The sequence below is a fragment of the Neophocaena asiaeorientalis genome, unplaced genomic scaffold (genome assembly GCF_003031525.2).
Source record: "Neophocaena asiaeorientalis asiaeorientalis breed wild unplaced genomic scaffold, Neophocaena_asiaeorientalis_V1.1 scaffold844, whole genome shotgun sequence".
NCBI lineage: Eukaryota > Metazoa > Chordata > Mammalia > Artiodactyla > Phocoenidae > Neophocaena > Neophocaena asiaeorientalis.
Window position 1 is genome coordinate 94,606 of NW_020175044.1, and position 22,558 is coordinate 117,163.

At 39.9% G+C, this 22,558-nt stretch overlaps 3 protein-coding genes across 5 annotated transcripts in view; all 3 read right to left on the reverse strand.

Moving 5' to 3' along the window:
- The window catches only part of GTF3C3 (general transcription factor IIIC subunit 3), a 30,768-nt gene extending 23,397 nt beyond the window's left edge, over positions 1–7,371 (reverse strand). The window contains exons 1-4 of one of the 3 annotated variants that reach the window (XM_024763451.1): positions 7,197–7,371; positions 6,161–6,263; positions 2,187–2,377; positions 1,551–1,674 (exon numbers count right to left, since the gene is read on the reverse strand). In XM_024763451.1, the coding sequence (XP_024619219.1) occupies positions 1,551–1,674; positions 2,187–2,377; positions 6,161–6,263; positions 7,197–7,298 (520 nt within the window). In that variant the 5' untranslated portion in view covers positions 7,299–7,371. Of the gene's footprint in view, positions 1–1,550; positions 1,675–2,186; positions 2,378–6,160; positions 6,273–7,196 lie in introns of all 3 variants that reach the window. The other 2 variants (XM_024763449.1, XM_024763450.1) reach the window with 2 other exon arrangements.
- Positions 7,372–9,171: 1,800 nt separating this feature from the next.
- CUNH2orf66 (chromosome unknown C2orf66 homolog) lies at positions 9,172–15,834 on the reverse strand. Its single transcript, XM_024763442.1, has 4 exons — positions 15,772–15,834; positions 15,050–15,223; positions 13,808–14,006; positions 9,172–9,206 (listed from the first exon to the last, which is right to left on the reverse strand). The coding sequence occupies exons 1-3, from the start codon at positions 15,832–15,834 to the stop codon at positions 13,827–13,829; spliced, it is 417 nt and encodes a 138-aa protein (XP_024619210.1). The 3' UTR covers positions 9,172–9,206; positions 13,808–13,826.
- Positions 15,835–16,823: 989 nt separating this feature from the next.
- Positions 16,824–22,558, reverse strand: part of PGAP1 (post-GPI attachment to proteins inositol deacylase 1) — an 84,658-nt gene continuing 78,923 nt past the window's right edge. Inside the window, exon 27 of the mRNA XM_024763447.1 lies at positions 16,824–16,919. Within this exon, the coding sequence (XP_024619215.1) occupies positions 16,907–16,919 (13 nt within the window). The 3' untranslated portion in view covers positions 16,824–16,906. The remainder of the gene's footprint in view (positions 16,920–22,558) is intronic.

Consider the following 22,558-nt stretch of genomic DNA (forward strand, 5'->3'; position numbering starts at 1 on the left):
CTGCGCGCAGCAACGAAGACCCAATGCAGCCAAAAATAAATAAATAAGATAAATGTATTTATAAAAAAAGAATAAACAGATATTTGCTTTAGTATATTTTCACATTTTTAAAATACTCTTTTCTGTAAGCAAAGTGTAATTTCATGAAAAACCCTACTCCCTACCATGCCCCCTTCCAGAAAATCCCCCTTTGCTAAGGCTAAACAGGGCTCACTAACTCAGCAAGTTCATCCTAACGAGCATCAGCCATATCAGTGGGGTTAAATCTTCACGATCCGGCTTCCACACCGAAGGAGTATGGGATTAATGGACAGAAACATAAGTAGCACCTAAATCCAGATTATCAACGTGAAAGGTTAATCCACATTTCTGAAATAATGTTTTTGAATTGAGGTTCTAAGATCACAAGGGATTAAAATCAAAGGTAATTGTCAAAATAAACAATTACAAACAAATAAAGGAACAGATAATACTGAAAGTAGGAACCAAACAAAATATCCTAAAGGAAAAAATTCGATTAATCTTATTTCGGATGGGGTAAGAGAGGAAAAGCAGCGCCCTCAAATTACTCTAATGAATAATCCAGGAATCTTACAAGATTTCTAAAAGGACCCTAGACTAAAGGAAAGGAAATGCCAAAATATTGAAAAGATAAATTGAAAGTTCACTCTAGCACAACTATCCCTGCCACTATGCAGGGCATCATCTGGCAACACATCAGGAGAGCAAAATAATAAATATAAGTGATTAGTCAAAAAGTGACTTCTGAAGATATCCTTCAGTATGCCTGAGGTTTGCAGTTTAATGGAAAGATGACAAGTATATACTGTGTCTTTTATCAAAAAGTAGATGAAAATAATCTAACACTGTCTGATTTGGAAAATAGAAGAAAAAAGAATACTCTTCAAAAGTGGTTTTAAAATAATTTGTTTGCCATATTTTAAAAAGACTAATACTATAAAAGCCTAAAGCTCCTAAAATGAAACATTCAAAAACACACAAATTTTAAAAAAGCCTGTAAGAGTTCAATAAATATTAATGATATTTCACTGAATCATACTCTGCGATTTTCATTTTCTTGGCAATGATACCTATTCAATGTGAAAAGTGGTAAATCACTGTTATCACAATCACGTCCAAGCTTCTGAATATATTTTCCAAATAGCACAGTGAGGTGCTCCTCCGTTTGTTTTAAAAGTCAGACTATTAGGGCTTCCCTGGTGGTGCAGTGGTTAAGAAACCACCTGCTAAAAAAAAGAATACACCTGCTAATTCAGGGGACACGGGTTCAAATGAGGCAACTAAGCCCGCACACCACAACCACTGAAGTCCACATGCCACAACGAAAGTCCACACGCCCTAGAGCCCAAAGAGAAGTCACCGCAATGAGAAGCCTGCACACCGCTACGAAGAGTAGCCCCCGCTCGCTGCAACTAGAGAAAGCTCGCGCACAGCAACGAAGGCCCAATGAAGCCAAAAATAAATACATTTATTAAAAAAAAAAGTCAGACTATTAAACTGCTATTGTCAATAATCCCCACATTAAACACCTTGTCTTATGATTTCCATGCACATCAATATCGCCTCTTCACGTTCTCCTCGAGCAAAGCGAATGTTGGCTTCACCCATGAGACCTCTCAGAGCTCTGGGAAGTTTACTCCGAGGCCTTTTCTCCTGTACAGAACAAAAATGACATTTAGATTCAAACAAAAAACAAATCCAACAAAACTTTCCTACAGTAGCAAGTTCAAATCACAGTAAAATATTTAAAGAAAGCAAAAATCAAACTGGTCAAGCATCACTAAATTACTAATTAGAACAAATGTGGAACTGGATGCTGTAAAATGGATTTATATGTCAGGAGATTTATGATGCAATCTACTGAAGATTCTCCTTTCAAATTTATCTACTTAGAATGAACTTGGTTAAAAGAATATCAAGTTACAATATGGACCTTTTAATAGCAAAACGACAGTACATTTTGAGACATGCAATAATTAAAGTTTTACATTTAAAAATCTCTAAAATGAAACATAAGAAACCAGTAACAGTAGTTGTCTCATAGTGTTTCCTTTCTCACAGTTTGAATTCTTTCAGAATATATGTATAATTTAAAGATTCTTTTTCAATTTCTATGTCACATGTTTACATTCCATTTATAAATACGAAAATAAGAAACACTTTACTTTCATCATTTTCTTGGTTTCACGATTGAGAACCATCTCTAATACAAACACGTCGCCTGCAGTGGGTTGCTCAGGTGTCTCCTCCTCCTCGTCCTCCTCCTCGTCCTCCTCCTCGTCCTCATCTTCATTCTCTCCAAGCATGGAAGCAAAGACCTTGTGAACTGACTTACTGACTCCATCTGATGTTTCTCCTAAAGACAAAGACATTGAGGTTGAAAAGGAAAAAAAAAGAAAGCTTTAGCATACTTACTAATTGCAAGAAAAAACAAACAGTATTTTCTGGAATATAAATTTCTACCCCAGTAATACCAAACTTGAAAGAAAAACACAGACAAATGAACACTCCCAAAAAAAACAATCCAAAGAGGAAAGCTGTCACAAAGCCATGTATTTTACTCTGTAGGAATTGCTGACTCATCCTTTAGGCCTTACCCAGACATACAGGCAAAATTAGTGGGAAATCAGAAGCACACACAGTTAACTGTTAAAAGCAGAGAGGAAAAAAAAAATAAAAGAATTGTAGGACATAGACCTAAGAACTAAACAAGTCTGGTGGTACATAACTAGGAGGTATAGAACAGTGGTTTAAGGTGATACATAACCAGGGGGTGTAGCACAGTAGTTTAAGGTGATACATAACCAGTGGGTATAGCACAGTGGTTTAAGGTGAGGTCTCTAAAGCCAAGCTGTCTGGTTTCAAACTTCATCTCCATCTATCACCAGCTGTGTTACCTTGGGCAAATTACTGAAGCTCTCTGTACCTCAGTTTGCTCATTTGTAAAAGGGGTCAATAATGTCTGCCTTATAGGGTAACTCTGAGGATGAGATGAGTCTTTACATATATGTATTTAGAAAAATGCCCAGCATATAGTAAGAGCTTAATAAATGCTATTATTAAAATTAAAATACTATTATTATTTCAGGAACAAAATAACATGACATATTTCATCTGTATCTGAGGATATCACTACAGTAAAATGATTTTTCTAATTTCATAATGATTATCTTTTTTATTTAAATAAATGTATGTATTTATTTATTTTTGGCTGTATTGGGTCTTCATTGCTGCACGCAGGCTTTCTTTAGTTGCATCGAATAGGGGCTACCCTTCGCTGTGGTGCGAGGTCTTCTCATTGTGGTGGCTTCTCTTGTTGTGGAGCACAGGCTCTAGGTGCACGGGCTTCAGTAGTTGTGGCACGCAGGCTCAGTAGTTGTGGCACACAGGCTCTAGAGCGCAGGCTCAGTAGTTGTGGTGCACAGGCCTAACTGCTCCACAGCATGTGGGATCTTCCCGGACCAGGGATCAAACCCGTGTCCCCTGCATTGGCAGGCAGATTCCCAACCACTGAGCCACCAGGGAAGCCCTCATAATGATTATCTTGAATGATCAAGAAAAGTTAAGCTGATGGTGCTTCCCTGGTGGCGCAGTGGTTGAGAGTCCGCCTGCCAATGCAGGGGACGCGGGTTCGTGCCCTGGTCCGGGAAGATCTCACATGCCGCGGAGCAGCTGGGCCCGTGAGCCATGGCCGCTGAGCCTGCGCGTCCGGAGCCTGTGCTCCGCAACAGGAGAGGCCACAACAGTGAGAGGCCCGCGTACCACAAAAAAAGAAAAGTTAAGCTGAGAAGCCAATTTTCTGTTAAAGCAGAGACAAGTAGCATATTTTAGAAAAGCTACAAAAGTTAAAATTTTAAATATATATATATTCAAAAATCCTTAAGCTTATTCACTTATGTGAAATACCTCAAATCCCAAAGATGCTGGATAAATGAGATAGTCAATATACTTAAGGAAGAAGAGAATGAAAAAACCCACATGTTCTGAGCAACAAAGAGTAATTATTATTATGAAGTCATAATGATCATCTTCAAGAATTCTAAACACCCAAAATAAATATGAAAAAACAGTGTAAAATAAATCAATAAAATTTATTACAGTACAGAAAAAAAAAAGAAAAGTCATATGATCATCTTGATACAGAGAAGCATTTTTTTCTTCTTTTTTGGTCATGCTGCATGGCTTGTGGGATCTTATTTCCCCAGCCAGGGATCATACCTGGGCCCTGGCAGTGAAAGCGCCTAGTCCTAACCACTGGACCGCCAGGGAATTCCCCCAGAGAAGCATTTGATAAAATCCAACACCTATTCTTAATAAAAATTTTAAGTCAACTAGAAATGGAAGGGAATACCTTCAGTTTAATAAACAGTACCTACAGAAAATTTTCCACAAACACAGTTAACAGCTAATTATTCAAAGTCATCAGGAATGAGACAAGTATGCCTACTATCACCGCTCATTTCAATATTTTACTGGATGTCCTGGAGGTCCTAGCTAATGTAATAAGGGAAGAGAAATAAAAGACATAAAGATTAAGGAAGAAATAAAACTGTCATTCACAGATAACATGATTATATACATAGACTATCCAAAACAATCTTTGCATAAAAACTGTCAGAATTCATGAATTAGCAAGGTTCCTGGATACAAAGTCTATATACAAAAATTAACTGCAATTTTTATATCAGCAACAATTAACTGAAAATGAAATTAAAAGAAGTCCCTATTTGCCTGGTGCTCAAGAATAAGAATTTTGCAGTGGAATTCACCAATGTATAGGAGAAAAATACAGTGACTCTAGTGGCCATACATTCCAATTAGCAGACGTTACCTGTTCAAAACTGACCCCTTCCTCTGCTCTGAATACATGTTCACAGTTACCAAAGGTCTTGGTAAAGTTCTGGGACAATACCTTCCTGGGAAATTGGGAGTTTAATATCCTAAAAGGACTGATGGGATTACTTGAGCTGAGGCTAGTATGCCTGACTGCTCATGGGGAGCTAGAATGGGGTTCAACTAACCACCTTCTTTTAGGGAGAGCCTAATGGCCACCTCTCAGGGGCAGCTTTAGGTAAGAAAACTGGCAGGCACCCCATGGTGTCTGGTACTACAGTTGCACCTCAAAGATGTGATGATGGAAGAGCAGCTCCTACTCTGAGCAGATAAGGAAGGACTCACAGGTTTTAGAACAATTTCAGCCCCATTTTTCACCGCACTTGCCTGGCAAGGTAAGAAACTATAACCCCAATTTTCTCTCCTCTTTACCCTTTCTTCCCCACTTGATCCAAAGAAGCAGTAACAAAGCCTGTTCGTTTTCTGTCCACCCTACTAGTGTTTTCTCTGTGTCAAGTCTTATTTGTTTGGAGGGAAAAGAACCAGCCTCTATTTCTACCCACTAGGACTAGAAAGTTTAATTAAGTTCTCAATCAGACCTTACACCCAAAGCTAAATTCTAACTGATAGTTCAGTATCCCAGGTTACTTGACATGGGTAAATGGATACCATGAACTATCATCAGTATTCTGATCACTAAAAAGGTGTATCAATCACCAGAAATTAATAAATTTGCATAACAGTTCATCACTTAGGCTCTCATGAGTTTAATTAGTCTGGGTGCAGCAACCAAATATAATATCCGGTCATTCAGAGCTGAGGACTGGATCCTGGCATGAGGTAACATACCAAGATACCTCTTGTGTGTGTGAGGTCCCATATGGAGCCAACTGGCCTTCCACTCTGACATTTCTATCTTATTTCCCATAATTAAAAAAGTGGTTTGGAAGCCACTTTGTATAGAAGTATAATTCATTACAATTTGGGGGAGTATAGTCTAGAAGAATTAGTAATCAAGTGAGAGGGTCAATTTAAAGAATAATGACTCTAAATGGCTCCCAAACAAACACTGATGTCGATCTGAAACACTTCTCCACAAACATAACCCACTAAACTAACCATCATCATAATCAATAATTCAACAAATATTTATTGAGCACCTCTTACACACCAAGTACTATGCTCCTAATAAGCCAGGTATCAATGACAGAATACCACTGCAGAAAAAAAAAAAAAAATAACACTTTCACTAAACTATTAGGTACCCTTAACATTTAATGCATTTAAGGTAGGGATCTTAACATACCTTCATTGACATCTTCCTCCTGAGATTTGGTAGAGTCAATTCCTGATGATGATGGAACTGCAGAGTCATTTGGATTTTCTTCAGCTGATGACTTGCCTTTTTCCTGAAGACTCTGAGATTGAAAATTAATTGATTCCAAAAACAAGTGCACATTTAGCGCTCCCCAGTTGAGAATACAGCATCTGCCTCATTCTCTATTTCTATGACTTGAGCTCTGAACACATACATACTATGTGGAATCTAAATTTGAATATTGCCAAAGCATTTCATAGTACTTAGGTCTCATCCTTCAGGCTGAATCAGTCGTTTCTAAAAAATAATTTTTAAAACCTTGATGATTTCATTAATCTACACGGTGTATCCTTGCTTTTTAAATGAAAAGAGATGGGGTGCTATTAGTTGCATGATTTAGGAAGGAATCCAACAGCTAATCTCAAAAGGTGTAATTACTTTTATTTTCCCTCGGACTTCAAGTGAGAAGACATGGAAAGTTCACGTATTTCCTCATAAGTATAAAAAAAACATGTCCCAGAGATTTTATCAGACAAGAAAATTCACTCTTTTCTGTGGAAGATTACACCACACCATTGGGAGACTCCTCAAAAATGGAAGCTCAAATCACTCCGTCTAGAAACAGACACTGAGGCCTAAAGAAGAGAGGTGAGTTACGCAAGAAGACAGTGGCAAAGCTCGGACTAGAACCAGATACTGCCTCCAAACTCTTACCTCCCACGCCCCCCATTTAATCTACCAGCATTATGCTACCCTCAAATAAAAGATGCACTATTTGGCAACAGAAAAAAAGATAAGTGGTTACCACCGAGACAAAAGCTTTTTGGTGGGTGAAATGTTTTGAAGAGGAGCTTAGAACGGGGACGAGGTGAGAACCCGAGTTTCCGTAAAAAGGGGAAGAAACTGCTGGAAGTACCCGGCCCGCCCCATCACAGCGAAGGGGGTTACTGGGTCCCCCACATCTCTCTTAAGTGTTTTAGGGCGACAAGATAGTGGGGAGCATCCTGGCCCATTATCTCCTCACTTTCTTCTCACGGGTTTTTCTCTCTTCTCTCCGCCTTTCGAACTCCTCAAAGGAGATCTTCCCTTCCAGATAGTCGATGAGCTCCGGGCTGAACCCCGACATGTCTGCGGGGATCTGATGTGCAGTTCCAGAAACCGAGACAGAGAAACGGAAGAGCAGAAGCTCCCAGACGCTACCCCCACGCAGAGGCGCTAAAAACAAGGACCCGTAGTCCTTCCGGGAAACCTGTCCGGCCTGCGCCGCAACCGCGGCGCTCGGGTTCCGCAGGAGCTTCTGGCCCCGCCTCTTCCTGGCGACGTGGGCGTGGGCAGGACCCGGACTGGACAGCGGCTGGACCCTCCGGGTCGCCGCGCTTGCCGCTGGGCTCAGGCCTCCGGTTTAAACTTATTAAGGAGTTGGAAAAAAAATGTGCTTTAAGAAAATGTTCCTTTATCTACATCATTTCCTGCAATTCTCCATTAAAATTCTGACTCTCAATCCATTTCTTTTTGGAATGTTTATTTTTAAAATTAATTGAATCATTGGTGTAGTGATTTTTTTTTCTTAATTTAACCATTTGCTCTGCCACGTGCACGTTCCACTTTCCAGTTCTGCCCTGCCACAGAAAGCTAAGGTCCTCCCACAATTTATGGTTTAACTCTCATCTCCTCCAATCAATGGCACCATCAGTTTTCCCCTCTTCCACAAATCCTCAAGCTGTCCCTTTCCTCAGACTCCTCAGTCTGTAACGAGGTCATCTAGACTTCACGTCCCACCTCTAATTCTCACACAAATTTTCTTCTTTTCTTAACAGTTAAACTTTTAGAGAGAATCAAATATTTGCTATGATTAGCATACACTATTGCCTATTTACTATACAGGCCGTGTACTGTCTTATGCATATTGCATTCATATCTCAAAATAATACTTTTGGATTATATTTTATTATTTTATGTTATTCCTAATGCCAACGTTCTGAATCTAATACGTAGTAGAGCCAAGATTCAAACCCTGGTCTATCTGACTCCAAATCCCATACTTGGAATTAATATGATATACTGCCTCTTCTCAGTGGAACACTTCTTCAGCTCCTACACACTCCTGTGGTTTATATTTTACCTTGTCTTATAACTATTTCTCTGCTGTCCTCTTCTAAAGACACTAGCTAGCTGTCAACATCTTGAGAACAGCACTACCTGATACATCTTTGTGAACTTTCCTCTGTAGGCTAGTAATCTATGCTCAGAACACATTTATGAATTCAACTGGATGGAACTGAAAGTGCCTTGGGAATGGGCAAGGGATAAGAGGTACGGAATGCAGCTCAATACGAAGCTGAGGTTAGGGACAAGTTACAGGGAGCCTATCACCTGACTTGGCCATCTTTATGACAATCCAAATGAGGAAAAGCAACAGTTGGATGGGAGAATGAGGGGCCAGGACCTGTAAGAGGGGAACTTCCAGGTGAGAGAAAAAATCTCCAGCTGGAAGTCATTCCTTTCTCATGATAAAGGATCCTCAGGGCCGTATCTGGGTATAAAATATGGGAGGCTAGGTGAGTGGGTTGGATTAAGGTAATCCACAGAAATCCCTAATAGGTAAATTCCCCCCTGAATTTCTCCAGGCTGTCAGGGAATTGCATTTGAGAGGAAGTCGAGTCTCTAGTCCTAACTCTCCTAAGGAAATCAAAAGGAGCAAATCTGGTCACCTGGTAAGGAGAATGTTCTCCTAAGACCCAGATGGCTTAGACTAGCTTGTTTGTTATTGGCTGCCTGGAATATGGGAATAACAATTGTGATGATATAGATTCACATTGCAGAGATTTGCAGCAGGAAGCAAGGGGTGGGAGAACAGTTTTTCTGCTGTGGAACACCTTGATGATGTGACAGTTTTATTTTTTTTGTTTTTGTTTTTTTTTTTTACAGGTCAGAATGTAGCAACAGGTCTTGAAATTGGAAGCTTTCTGCTTTTCTTTTCTCCACTTCGTTGTAAGTGATGTGTCCCCTGGTGAGTCAGAGGCATCCACATTACCTTGAGATGAAGTGGAATTGTTATAGCAGTAATGAAAATAGCAAGAAGAAACTTTTCAGACTTTCAGACTGATTTCTGAGAATCAAAATGGAATGTCTGAAGAAAGCAGAACATTGAATTTATACCATGACGAGAGCATGAAGAGTACACAGGGAGGGAATGACTCCCTCCTTTCTCAAGGGGAGGAGCCAGGATGGGGTGTGACACTTTTGGGGAGACAATTTTCCCATGGTTCTCTCACTTTTTTGCAAAAACTTGTGACTGCTTTCACTCTGGACTATCTTTTCAAGGATGTCTGGAGAACAAACAGCCTTGAAAGATAGAGATATTGTCTCCCTCTGGGACAGAGGGCAGATTTGTTTTCTGACCAGTATGATAATATTTCCCTCTGGGGCAAAGGTTGGGCATGTTTGGGCATGTAGCCCCCTTGTAAGAATGGGGATTTCCTAAGTTTCGGGTTCCTCAACTGTGGCAAAAACCAACTAGTGCCCAGTAAACACCTGGACTCACCTCCACATGGCCCCCATGATACTTGGGGAACAAGGAGAACCAATAGGAATGTAAAACGCATGCTGCCTGCTGAGCCATGAATAATAAAGTCTATTACCTTAGACCCACTGGTCTCAGGGCCCACCAGGATCTGTGAAATTGCAGCAGCCAGTGTGTAGCTTGCAAATCGGGTAAAATCTCACACCCTTAATAGTTCTTGACCACACTAGACCCGGGATGGGGGACAATAGGCCATGTCCTAGGGATGGGGAATGGAATGCTCATCAAAGAGGAGCAGAGCCAGTGTTGAGAAGCTGTCAAGGACCTATGCAGAGAAGGACTGCAGACCCCTTGGGAGCCTAGATCACCGGCAGAACACTTATTTTCATTGCAGGAAACACTACACTTCTGCTGTTTTCCTAATGACAGTTCTCAGCCAAGGACAAAATCACTTCCCCAGTGGCCTTTTAGAAATGTGAATAGGGAGGTTTTGGTGGTCAAAATAATAGTGCAGGGGTGGGGAAGTCACTAATATACCACTACACATTGTCTGGGGACCAGGTGTGCTAAATGGTCACCACGAAGACTTGTCCTTCCCCAACTGACAATACCATCACTGATAAGAAACTCTAGTCTAGTGGAGTGTAGGCCTCCCATCAACAGTTACCTGCCAGTTGTGAGGAATTTTCCAGCAGAAGGATGCATGTCCTGCGCTGAGACTTTGCAAGCTCATAGCTAAAAGTCCCCTGTGGATGCCCTTCCTTTTCAGAGGCCTTAAAACTAATAAATATTCCCTTTGTGGAGCTCTTGACAACCAGAGCAGGAGTGGTGAAAGGGAAAGGGAAAGCCAGTCACTGGTACTTGAGTGGAACTGGACAGGGGTGAAGCACTCCCTACCACTCTACCATTTATCTGAACAGGCTTATTTTTATGAGGAATAGCTCATCAATAATTACTTATAGGACTTCCCTGGTGGTGCAGTGGTTAAGAATCTGCCTGCCAATGCAGGGGACATGGGTTCGAGCCCTGGTCCGGGAAGATCCCACGTGCCACAGAACAACTAAGCCTGTGCGCCACAACTACTGAGCCTGAGCTCTAGAGCCCGCGAGCCACAACTACTGAGCCTGCATGCCACAACTCCTGAAGTCCGCACACCTAGAGCCCGTGCTCCGCAACAAGAGAAGCCACCGCAATGAGAAGCCCGCACACCGCAACTAGAGAAAGCCCACACGCAGCAACGAAGACCCAACGCAGCCAAACATAAAATATAATTATAAATAATAATAACATATCTTTTAAATGGTAAAACAAAAAAGTCTGGCATTAACTAGAAGCAGCTTCCATTACTGTCTAATAGCAAAATAACACACATTTATTTCAATTCAGCAAGTATTTATTGAGTGCTTGCTACATGCAAGGCATTGTACTAGGTGCTGGAGAAATAAAAATGGCTTATGTATGATCTTGGCTCACAAATATCTCACAACCCTCCAGGGAAAACATTTATACAACTAATTACAATAGAACATATTGAACCAGATATAGAATCTGTCCTTGCATGAATATTTTATTCTTGATATTGGATATCAATCAGAAAACTATTTTGGAATGTACAGACTAGTGTTTTTAGGATTACGCTGTTTCCTTCTAGTAGTGTTCCTTTTGCAGAAATCAGAGAAAATGATGCAGCTCTTCATAAAGAAAAGTAGCTATTTCAGCTGAGAATATGAGAATCAGAATGATTCAGCCTCAGTTGGGGAGGGGTGGGTGGAGGAAGAGGGTTGGTTATGAAAGAAGGGAAATCCACCTGTTTCTCCTCTCCCTTCCTGAGGTTGTATGTGGAAGAGCCAGAGGTGAGGCATGGCTAGGATATCTGGTGTAGCACAATGTCCACCTCTGAACATCGTGGCAGAGAACATCTCTCAGAGGCCCAAGAGACTCCTAAAATCCCACGTTTCTTTGCCTTCCATTTCAACTTAATTGTGGATATTCATCACTTACTCTCCCTTGATATGTAACTAAGACTGTGAGATCTTTCAATAGCATATGCTGACCATGGGAATGCATCTTCCTTTTAGGAAAAAGATAAATTTAAAACCCAAATTCCTGTTACATATAATGAACTAAAGTAAAAATGAGCAATGTCCCTTTCAAATAAAAACAGATTGATAAAAGGTAAGAAACATAGAAGACAAGCTTAAAGGAAACATAATTTAGAAGATCATTTCTTTTGACTTTATGGTGTTTCTGTAATCCTTGCAATATATGCCGTGCTCTACACTGCTATCTACGGTTATTGACTGGGAAGAAAACCCATGCACATAAGTCACACATGGCCTAAAGCTCAAGCTGTTTACATAGCTTGAGCTATGTAGACTAAAATCACTACAAATTAACAAAAATGGAGGGAAAAAACACATAAAAGTTTAGCCATGACCATGAATCAATTTTTCTAATGAGAAGCTTCATCTGTAGTTTTAAAACCACCAGACATCTGAAAGAAAACATTATAACGAATGGAAAATGAAGATTATATGATTAACACAAAGACCCAAAGATCAACATAGTTCAGTGAAAACTCTTTTTGTTTTCATTTCCTAATGAGAGTTGTTAGGAAAGGAGCGCTTGTATTTATGAAATATTCTCCAAATCAGAAACTTTGCTTCTTTTGCAAAGTTGAATAATTATTATATTATAATATCACTAACTGGGTGTTTTCTCTTTTTTCCTGCTCTTAAACATTTCCTTGTTTCATGCTCACACAAAAGTATGTATTTGATGTTTTCTCTGATACTTATTATTAGAAATCCATATATGCAATTTATAGATGAATAAACTAAGGCTTACAAACAACTTGTATGCAATACTGTCTCATACTGAAATAGGTACTTGGTATTAATAATTATTCTCTGTTTTAGTGTCTGTTACCCTAGGGCCTGAGTGTGGAAAATAATCAAGGGATCCTTCATTAATATACTTGTGTTTATTCTATTTTATTTTCTCATTGTAGGACAGTTCTCAAGTGCATATACCACATGGTAAATTGCATCCTCTTAGAATAACAATCATTCTTTTTAAAAAATCATCCCATTTAAAAGAGCTAACCATCAAAATCCTTTCACAATCATAATGAAGTGCAACAATGGTTTGCTTCCTCACAATTTCATCCTATGCCCATGAAAGAATGGGAGTAGATTTTAATTATGATTCGGTTGCCTTTATTTATTTTATTATTATTTTTTTTTTGCGGTATGTGGACCTCTCACTGTTGTGGCCTCTCCCGTTGCGGAGCACAGGCTCCGGACGCGCAGGCTCAGCGGCCATGGCTCACGGGCCCAGCCGCTCGGCGGCATGTGGGATCTTCCCGGACCGGGGCACGAACCCGTGTCCCCTGCATTGGCAGGTGGACTCTCAACCACTGCGCCACCAGGGAAGCCCCGGCTCCCTTTATTATTCAGCCAAATGAAAAGCTAACAGACTAGAATCATAGTATATTTTCTTCGACTGCACCATACCTGTTCCTTTTTAAATGGTAGGTATTTATTTGACAGGAATGCTAAAGTAATAAGAATAGTAAAATTCAAATCTTAGACATAAATTTCTAATTTTTTTCCTACGAAGTGCCATCTTTACTAATATTCTACTCTTTTTCCCCCTCTAGATGAGAAAGTTCAAGCTCAAATATATGCTTAATACTTTCTCCCAAAAGAAACCATTCTTTAAAATTTTTACTATCCATTTAATCCAACTGTACAGCTCAATATATTTCTTTACAGACGATTTTCCACATAATTTAGCTCTATGACCTGGTCTGAAAAAAGATATAGGTATAAGTATGTGGTTTTTAATTATATTTCATAATTCTATTGAGTGATAGTTCTACTATTTTAATATATCTCTCCCCAGAAAACTATGCTTTAAAAATCATAACTGTCATTTCTTTTTAAAACCAAAATTTATGAACCAAATCAGAGTATTAACAGTGATGAGTATCATCAGAACTGAGCAGTTATTTACATGAGGAAATAAAATCATTTTTCTAAACCTCTTTATGACTTTATGACTGAGTTGTATGTTTAGATAGAAGCTGGGAATAAAGGGATGAGTTTTACCTGCACTCAGAAGAAACATTCAGACTTTGAGGTAATTGGGGAAGGAGTTTTTCTGTTCTTCATAATCTGCAAATGCAGAAGTAATAAGTTCTGATTGGAAAGAGAGAGGTCTGGGATTCTCATTCATGCAGGAAATATTTGAAAACATTCCAAGATCAAGACCTCTTCCTTTAAAATATGCCTGAAGGGTTCTGAAAAACTGAAGAGAGAAAGAAAATGTTTCATGTCATTTATCATTTGAATACTCCAAATACTCAAAGATGAGTATTTTTCCCCTCTCATTTTCCCCCCAAATTGACTTTAGAGGTAACCCAGGAGGCAGGAGATGGAAAACTCAGAAACACAAGCTGTGGCTCCTTCTCCCCTTCCCCCTCCTTTCTACCTGACATTTCAACTCTAAACAAAGATAATTCACCATTCTTGAATATCAATTATTTAACAGCCCACAGTGAGAAGATTCATTGCCCATCTCTAAGTACTGAAGTCAGAGATGAAACTGAACTCCACGGTGATCAGAGCTCAGGTGTCTCCTCTCCGATTGATGGTGAGATAGATCCCAGTCATCTCAGACGTGGGGTTTTCAGCTGTGTATTCTGTGAATACATAGAAGCTGTGCAAAGTGCTATTTGATTGTTTTAATCCTATATTGGTATATTTCACATCATTTTCTTTAGAAAAACTATATTTTGAAATCGTAATGTCATCATGTTTACTGTATTTGGCATATTTTTAAAAGAGAATTTTTACTGGTATTTTGAATTCTATTTCCTAGATAACGTTATGTTGAAAAGAATGCCTAGCAAATTGAAAAGAATGCAGGTCGACTTTCAGTTTTTGCAATGGAGCTTTGCAAGTATTGGTTATGTGAGAAACTTTTGTTATCAGTTCAACCTAAGCTGTGCAAAATGTAATTCCCTGTTACGCTCTTGACTCTGTATATATCAATATATTAGAAATTAAGGCTATGAAGTCAATGTGTATATAATATTTACAAATGTAATGTGCTATGTGTGTATAAGATCATTTCTAAATATAAATTTGTTTCTCCGTACAGAAACAAGTGTAAATTGGCTAGAACACCGGCCACTAGGCTAGCAAAATTCTTCTCTGGTCCTGCTGGGGAATCTTCTCAGCCCTTGGCAGCCTCCTCTCCACCGTGCTCTAGCAGAGTGCAGTGTGCATAACTCCAGGGAGGTGCCAATTTCACCCTGCAACCTGGCATGTCCCAGTGGCTGTTCTTGCCAGATCTCGGTTTCTAGGATTGTTGAGGGGCTTCCATTTTTCTTTGTTTCTCAACACGGCTCCATGCACAAGCCCAAGTAGCACCAGGGCAAGAGCCAGCAGCAGGAGTGCTTTGGGCATTGTGGAAGGAAGCTGAGTGAAAGGAAGGACCAGGGAAATGTCAATGGCCAGAGAGAGAGATATTGAGGAGGGAGAGAGAGGAGAAGGGAGGGCAAAAGTAGAAAAGAGAAAGAGGAAACATTTTTAAAGGGAGACAAGGAAGAAGAAATAGTATATTTTTTCACCTGAATTTTGCAGCCCTCTTTTTTTCCACATTCATTTCTTAATGAACTCCCCTAAAACCAATTATTAGCTTAAAGGAGTCCATGATAAGGAGAATGTTATACAGTGATAAAGCAATTATGAATACAACCTAGAAAGTGAGTATGCCTTTTCATCTGAAAAAAATTGCACTTTGTTGTCTCCAAAGAAACTGCAATTCTTAACAATAACAACAAAAAAAGAAAAAACAACCAATCTTAAATTACTTTAAGGGTTAAGACAGCAGTCTTAAAAAAAAAAAAAGAGAGAGAAAAGAAAAAAATATACACCCCGAACTGAAAGATGCACCTTACACACAGGTCTGAGACAGACACACACCACACCAGTGTAAGTAGAGATTGTATCCCACCCCAAGGTGTGAAATGGAAATGAAACACACAGAAAGAGCTAATAGAGCTTACCAGGAGTTTGGTTTTGCCTGGCCCTGGTTGTTTACCCTGCCTACAATCTGCAAGGCGATTCATGGCTACTTATAACCAGTGGATCGGCTGCAGGTGGGAGTCATTGATGTGAGCGGGGGTGGGGGGCTCAAAAATAATGATTCCATTTTCATCCACAGCACAAAGACCCTTGAGAATCACATCTTCAGGTTTCTTCAGGGTTAACAGTGAAGCTATTTGTCCTAAATACAGCAGACTCTCCTCCAACCACTGAACATTTCATTTGGATGTTATAGAACACACAAGGCACTTCCACACAGCAAAATGGCTTTCTCCTTTTTCACTTTTAAGAGAAGGTATATACACAGCAGCTGGGAATATGATAATGATTATCCCACCTAATAGAATGCTCTTTTGGAGCTATCAGCCTTTCAAATTAATCACATTTTTTAAACAGAAAATTCTATTGCAAGAGACAAAATTGCTCTTTGTGACCCATACCTTATATTTCTTCTTAGAATCTCAAGAAGCTTTACAAGTTTTAAATAGTGGTATGGTTAATCATAATACCCTTTCAAAATAGAGCAAAAAGATAGCACATGTTTTGTGGAAAAAAGAAAAATTACCTTACCTATAGCATCCCCTTGCTAAATAAATGCCATCCGCAGAAAATGGTAGGGTTGAGAAATTGGACTTGACGAACTGAAGTTGCTTTGGTTCCAATAATTCAGAACAATCCAGAACAAGCTTTTTGTTGAGAAGGCTAGTAATCTGGACTGGAAATTAGAATACCTGGCTACAATCTCAGTCTTGCCATTTTGACCTTGGGAGGGTCATTGTGACCTTCATTTATTCACGCCTTTGTTTATTCAACAAACTTTTACTGAGTGTCTACTATGTGCCAGGCACTGCACAAGGCTTTGGGGATAAAATAGTAATAATAATAGATTCCCTGCCCTCATGGAATTAACACATTAGTGGGCAAGACAGACGTTAATCAAACCATTATATAACAAAGTGTATAAATATCGATATTGATAATTTCTATTGAGATTATGGCACTATGACAGGGTAGAAGATGTGGATTCGATGCAGTCTCAGGGATCAGGTAAGGCTTCTGTGACGAAGTCCCCTTATTTCTGGTAGATGAGTAGCGTTACCTAGGCAACCTAGGGAGGACAGAGGGAGAAGAGGTTCAGACAAGGCGAACAACTGTAGTAGACCTTGTGGCTGGAAGGAACGTGGCAAATTAATGCACCTGAAATTAAGTCAGTATCTGAGGAGTATAAGGAGCAAGGTGGGGGGCTGATGCAATCTGGGCCTTTAGAGGTAGTCAGATTATGATCTTTCTGCTGCAAACAATGCTAACTGATTGAAAAGTTTTAAGCATCCAAGTGACTTGATAACAGACTTGCAATTTTAAAAAGCTATTCTGGTTGCACTGTTGGAGGACAGACTGAGCTAGAAAAGAGGGAGACCAGTTAGGTGGCTACTGCAATAGTCCAGGCAGGACAAGATGTTAACTTGGATTAGGGTGGTAGCACAGATGCAGAGTTGTGGATGGATCTGAGAGATATTTAGAAGGTACTGATAATGTACTGGATACTATGGGAGGCAGAGCTAAGGGGAAGAGAGTTTCAAGGCCAATCCCTAGGTCTCAGGATTATGCAGCTGAGCAGACTACAGTGCCATTAGCTGACATATCAAACACTGGCATGAGGAGATGAGGCTCATGAGTTCCAGGTGGGACACGTTGAATTTGAGGAGCCTTGGAGATCTCCAAGTGGGGATGGGGAGTATACAATTGGATACACAGGCCTGAAGCTCAGAGGAGAGGTCTGGAAAGGAGATGTAACTATGGGAGTTGTAAATATGGCATGGAAAGGATGAGATTACCTCAGTGAAGATTAGCAAATGAGAAGAAAAGGTGACGTAGGACTTGAGCTTTGAGAAATTTTAACATGAACCAGCCCTATACCAGAATCTATATGAAGGAGACCCTGGAGGTAGGGGGAAAACCAGGAGAGGATGGGAGCAAGAGAAGAAAATGTTTCAAGAAGGGACAAATTGGGTAAATGAGGACTTAAAAGGATCCACAGAGCATTAGAGATGTTTGGGTAGATGGAGGTGAAGGTCAGATTAGAAGGGAGTCGATGGACAGGAAAGAGAGAATGAATCCATCAAGCTCTTGAGAAGTTTGCCTGTGTGTGTGTATGTGTGTGTGTGAGAGAGAGAGAGAGAGAGAGAGAAGGTGCTGATTTTATTAAGACTTGAGTCTGTTTAAATGTCAGTGGTCAAGTGAGTAAAGTGCGTAAATGAATACCCTGGAATTTCATTACATCAACTGTCCTTAAAACTCCAGGACTTTGGTACGGTTTTCAGGGCAGACAGAGACACAGATGTAGAGAACAAACATATGGACACCAAGGGGGGAAAGTGGGGGTGGGGTGGTGGTGGGAGGAATTGAGAGATTGGGATTGACATGTACATACTGATGTGTATAAAATGAATAACTAATAAGAACCTGCTGTATAAAAAAACAAAATAAAATTTAAAAATTAAAAAAACAAAAACTTCAGGACTTTGAAGTTAAAGCACCTAATAATATTGAAGTATTAAGTTGAGATTATTAACACTGTAAACTCCTTAAACAGTGCTCACCTTTACGTTCCCCCAGTACCAGCATTGAGCCCAATGCATAGACAATGAACTTTTTAAAAGGGAGAGACTGAATAAATAAGAAAAGATTTACATAACCATTTACCTATGAATAATTTCTAACTTTAGAACCATTTGTATGAAACCATAGCTCATTTGTTTTAAGAGCTCAAAAGAGCATTGGACTCAAAGTAACACACACATATTGTCATATTGTTCACTAAGACTGGAGCTTTCCTGATTGTTAAAAGAAGTTATATATTTAAATAAAAGTATTTTAAATTCTTGTAATTGTTTCTTAATTTCAAATCTCTGTCTTGAAAGGCAAAAACTGATGACATTTTTTTCAGAATGTACCAACACAGCACTAAGTAGGTATTTTGCAATTATTCAGTTGATAAGTTCAATCAAAAAAGAGGAAAAAAACCCAGGAGAGTTCAGGTTCCCAAACCATTAATTTCTAGTCTAAACGGTCCCACTTGGCCTCTTCATTAAATAGAGTGTGTGTAAAAGTAGCAGTTGGGATATTCAGCCTTCCACACCTAGACGCATCTGAATGAAGATCTTTGCTGGCATTTCTCAACCAGAAATTAAGAGGAAAATAGAGTACTCAGCACAGGGCTTCCACATAAAGGAAATCCAAAAAATATGCAGTGACTGAATCACAAACTTAATTAGATTATAAATTCAAACATAACGGTAGAACTACCATACGACCCAGAAATCCCACTACTGGGCATATACCCTGCGAAAACCATAATTCAAAAAGAGTCATGTACCACAATGTTCATTGCAGCTCTATTTACAATAGCTAGGACATGGAAGCAACCTAAGTGTCCATCGACAGATGGATGAATAAAGAAGATGTGACACATATATACAATGGAATACCAGCCATAAAAAGAAACGAAATTGAGTTATTTGTAAGTGAGGTGGATGGACTTAGAGTCTGTCATACAGAGTGAAGTAAGTCAGAAAGAGAAAAACAAATATCGTATGCTAACGCATATATATGGAATCTAAAAAAAAAAAAAGGTTCTGAAGAACCTAGGGGCAGGACAGGAATAAAGACGCAGACATAGAGAATGGATCTGAGGACACGGGGAGGGGAAAGGGTAAGCTGGGACAAAATGAGAGAGTGGCCTGGACATATACACACTACCAAATGTAAAACAGATAGCTAGTGGGAAGCAGCCACATAGCACAGAGAGATCAACTCAGTGCTTTGTGACCACCTAGAAGGGTGGGATAGGGAGGGTGGGAGGGAGGGAGATGCAAGAGGGAGGAGATATGGGGATATATGTATATGTATAACTGATTCACTTTGTTATAAAGCAGAAACTAACACACCATTGTAAAGCAATTATACTCCAATAAGGATGTTAAAAATAAATTCAAACATAATGGCAAAGATGAGGAGAGGAATGAAGAGGACATTGTGGCAGGCAAAGAGGGATTTTAAAACTATTGGACTGTTGGACTCTATAACCTATTCAAACCCTTCTTGTTCTTATTAGGAAAAAAAAAATGACAGAGCTGGTATAGCTATTTAGGTGTATCATGAACAGGGACGAGAATTTTACCTCCTTTTTCTTCCCTCTGGTCTGAGTAAGGGAAAGGGAAAATTACTGTTTATAGACTGCTTCCTCAGTGATGATGAGAACTTCAGAGATAAAAGAAAGGTTGCTTACACGACTAATAGAGTGTGCGAGGCAGCTTTCTGCTCACAGCAATCGTAACCGCTTTTTGTGGCAGTGGGCAGATATCAGTTTGAAAATAGACTAAAGAGAAGAGGGGGAAAAGGGATAAGCCTCTTGCCAAGCACAGAACAGAAGCAAAGAGAACCCACTGTGACCTCGATGGATGGGAGAGGCTCACCCCTCATATCCTGGGGCCACATAAAGTTTCCAGATCCTGTGAGACTCTGGGGAGGTGACGGAAGGTCCAGAAACCGCTGAAATTGGATCTTTGCTCCCCAACCCCATTCGGAAAGGGGCTTAGAGCAGACAAGTTGGTTTTAAAAAACCCATGACATTCTCTAACACCTCCACAATACAGCTGACTGTTTGTTCCTTTCGGCAGTATCAGTACAGGGTAAGTACCTCTGACTGTAGAGAGTTGACCCTCAGAATTCTCTAGCTATTCACTATGGAAAAATCTGTTTTATTCTTTGTTATCCTCTATTTTGTTTAAAAAATGTGAAAGGAGTATTTTGAAGAGAAAAAGAGATCTTCCTCCAAAAACATGTTACAGCTGTTTAGGGCCAGGGTGTGTGCCAATCCTAGAAGCCAAGGCCAAGTGGGGTGGCCATCCTTCCCTGAGAGCATTTGCTTTCAAGCCCAGCTTGGTCTCAAGGCCTCTGCTTTCGTCAGGTCTCCGTTATCATCAGCTGGGGCTTCAGCAGTGGCCTCCCTTCTTCCCAAGGTCCCTCCCCTGGTTGGTCTTCCTCCCTGCCACCAGCCTTCCTGAAACACAAACACCATGGGCTAGTTAGAGAGGGACAGCCAGCACATATCTTTCAATGCTGCCCCAAGTTCCAGCTATTTCTCCTGCAACTAAGATGAAGGAGTAGAGGCAACAAAAGGTAGAAATTACAACAATCATGCTTGATCTGAAACCAGCTGGGAGACACAGAGCAAGAAAATGGACATCTAGATTCACAAGGTGACTGAAGTATCAACCAAACTCTCTCAGCCTGAGTCTGAGAACCAGGTCCCCAAACCCTTGCCACCTCAGGCCACATTGGTTATCTCCAAAGTCGTAAATAAGTTAAGGATTTTTCCTAAAATATAAAAGGTTAAGTCATTTCTTATGACTTTGCAAAAAGCTTTTCAGCAGGCAGTATGTTTTTGTTAGCAGAGAGCCTGAGGTAGTTGGTAACAAGTTTGTTTTTGCAACTGACCCTGGTGGAGAGATAACAGAACAAAAAGGTCACACAGCTCAAAAAGAGCTTACTTGCATCCCGTCCACCTCTAGTGGCTTCAGGATGCCTATAAGATAAAGTCTAAGCTCTTGACTATGATGTAAAGACCCTCAATATGACCCAGTCCTACCATTCAAGCCATTTGACCTCTCTAATGAACACCACCCACACATATACCTCAGTGCCTTTGAACACACTGTTGCTTCTGCCTGGAATGCCTTCTCTAACCCTTGTGGGTTCTCAGAACTTCTCCCTGTCCTTCAAGGCCCACCTCAAATGTCACATCTTCTGAGAAAAAGAAACCACTTAGTTACTTCAACAGCTTTTACCTTGCTGAATTTGGACGATGATATTTGCTTCCACATGTCTCATTGTTCCAAGGTGAGTTCCTTAAAGTTGGCGTCATGTCTTTATCATTGATTCTTCAGAGTTTGGCATAAGGCCTGGCATAGAATAGGCCAGCATATCACAAATGCTTATAGAATTAATCATTCTTTAGGTAAAACTTGAGTTCAGATTCTTGCAATTTTCTTTTGAAATTTGAGCCTTGTTACATTTCTATTTTGTACTGTCCATCTAAAGATTTACATAATGCCATATTTTAATAAGGAGGGAAGAGATAACTGTAGGTAGGCAATAAATATTTTTTTGATTTGACTTGAATATTCAGTGGACTAGTAAAGTATAAATTAACATTCAGTCTAGCTGTTGCACACAAACCAACGGAGACTGGAGTGTGGCACTTTTATGACCACACATGCCTTTCTATTTAAATTGTTCTGGAGCTGAGGCCACAAGCCAAGGAATGTGGGCAGCCACCAGATGCTGGAGAAGGAAAGGAATAGATTCTTCCCTAGAGTCTCCAGAGGGAGCATGGCCTGGTCCACACCTTGATTTTGGCTCAGTGATACTGATTTCAGACTTTTGGCCTCCAGAACTGTGAGAGAGTAACTTTCTGTTGTTTTAAGCCACCCACTTTTTGGTAATTTTTTACAGTAGCCATTGGAAACTAAGACAAGGAATGTCAAGATGTCAGGCCAATCACAAAGGAGAAAGACCCATACTCACCACAACTGCTTTAGCCTCTACTGAATACATTGCACCATGGAGACATAGAAGCTGTCTCTATTCCCTTTTAAGAAAGGTGAAGCTTCTTCTGTCTTCCAGTTCACAATACAAAATGGATTTGGGTTGAAATGTCTATTATGAACCTGAGGTTCTACATGA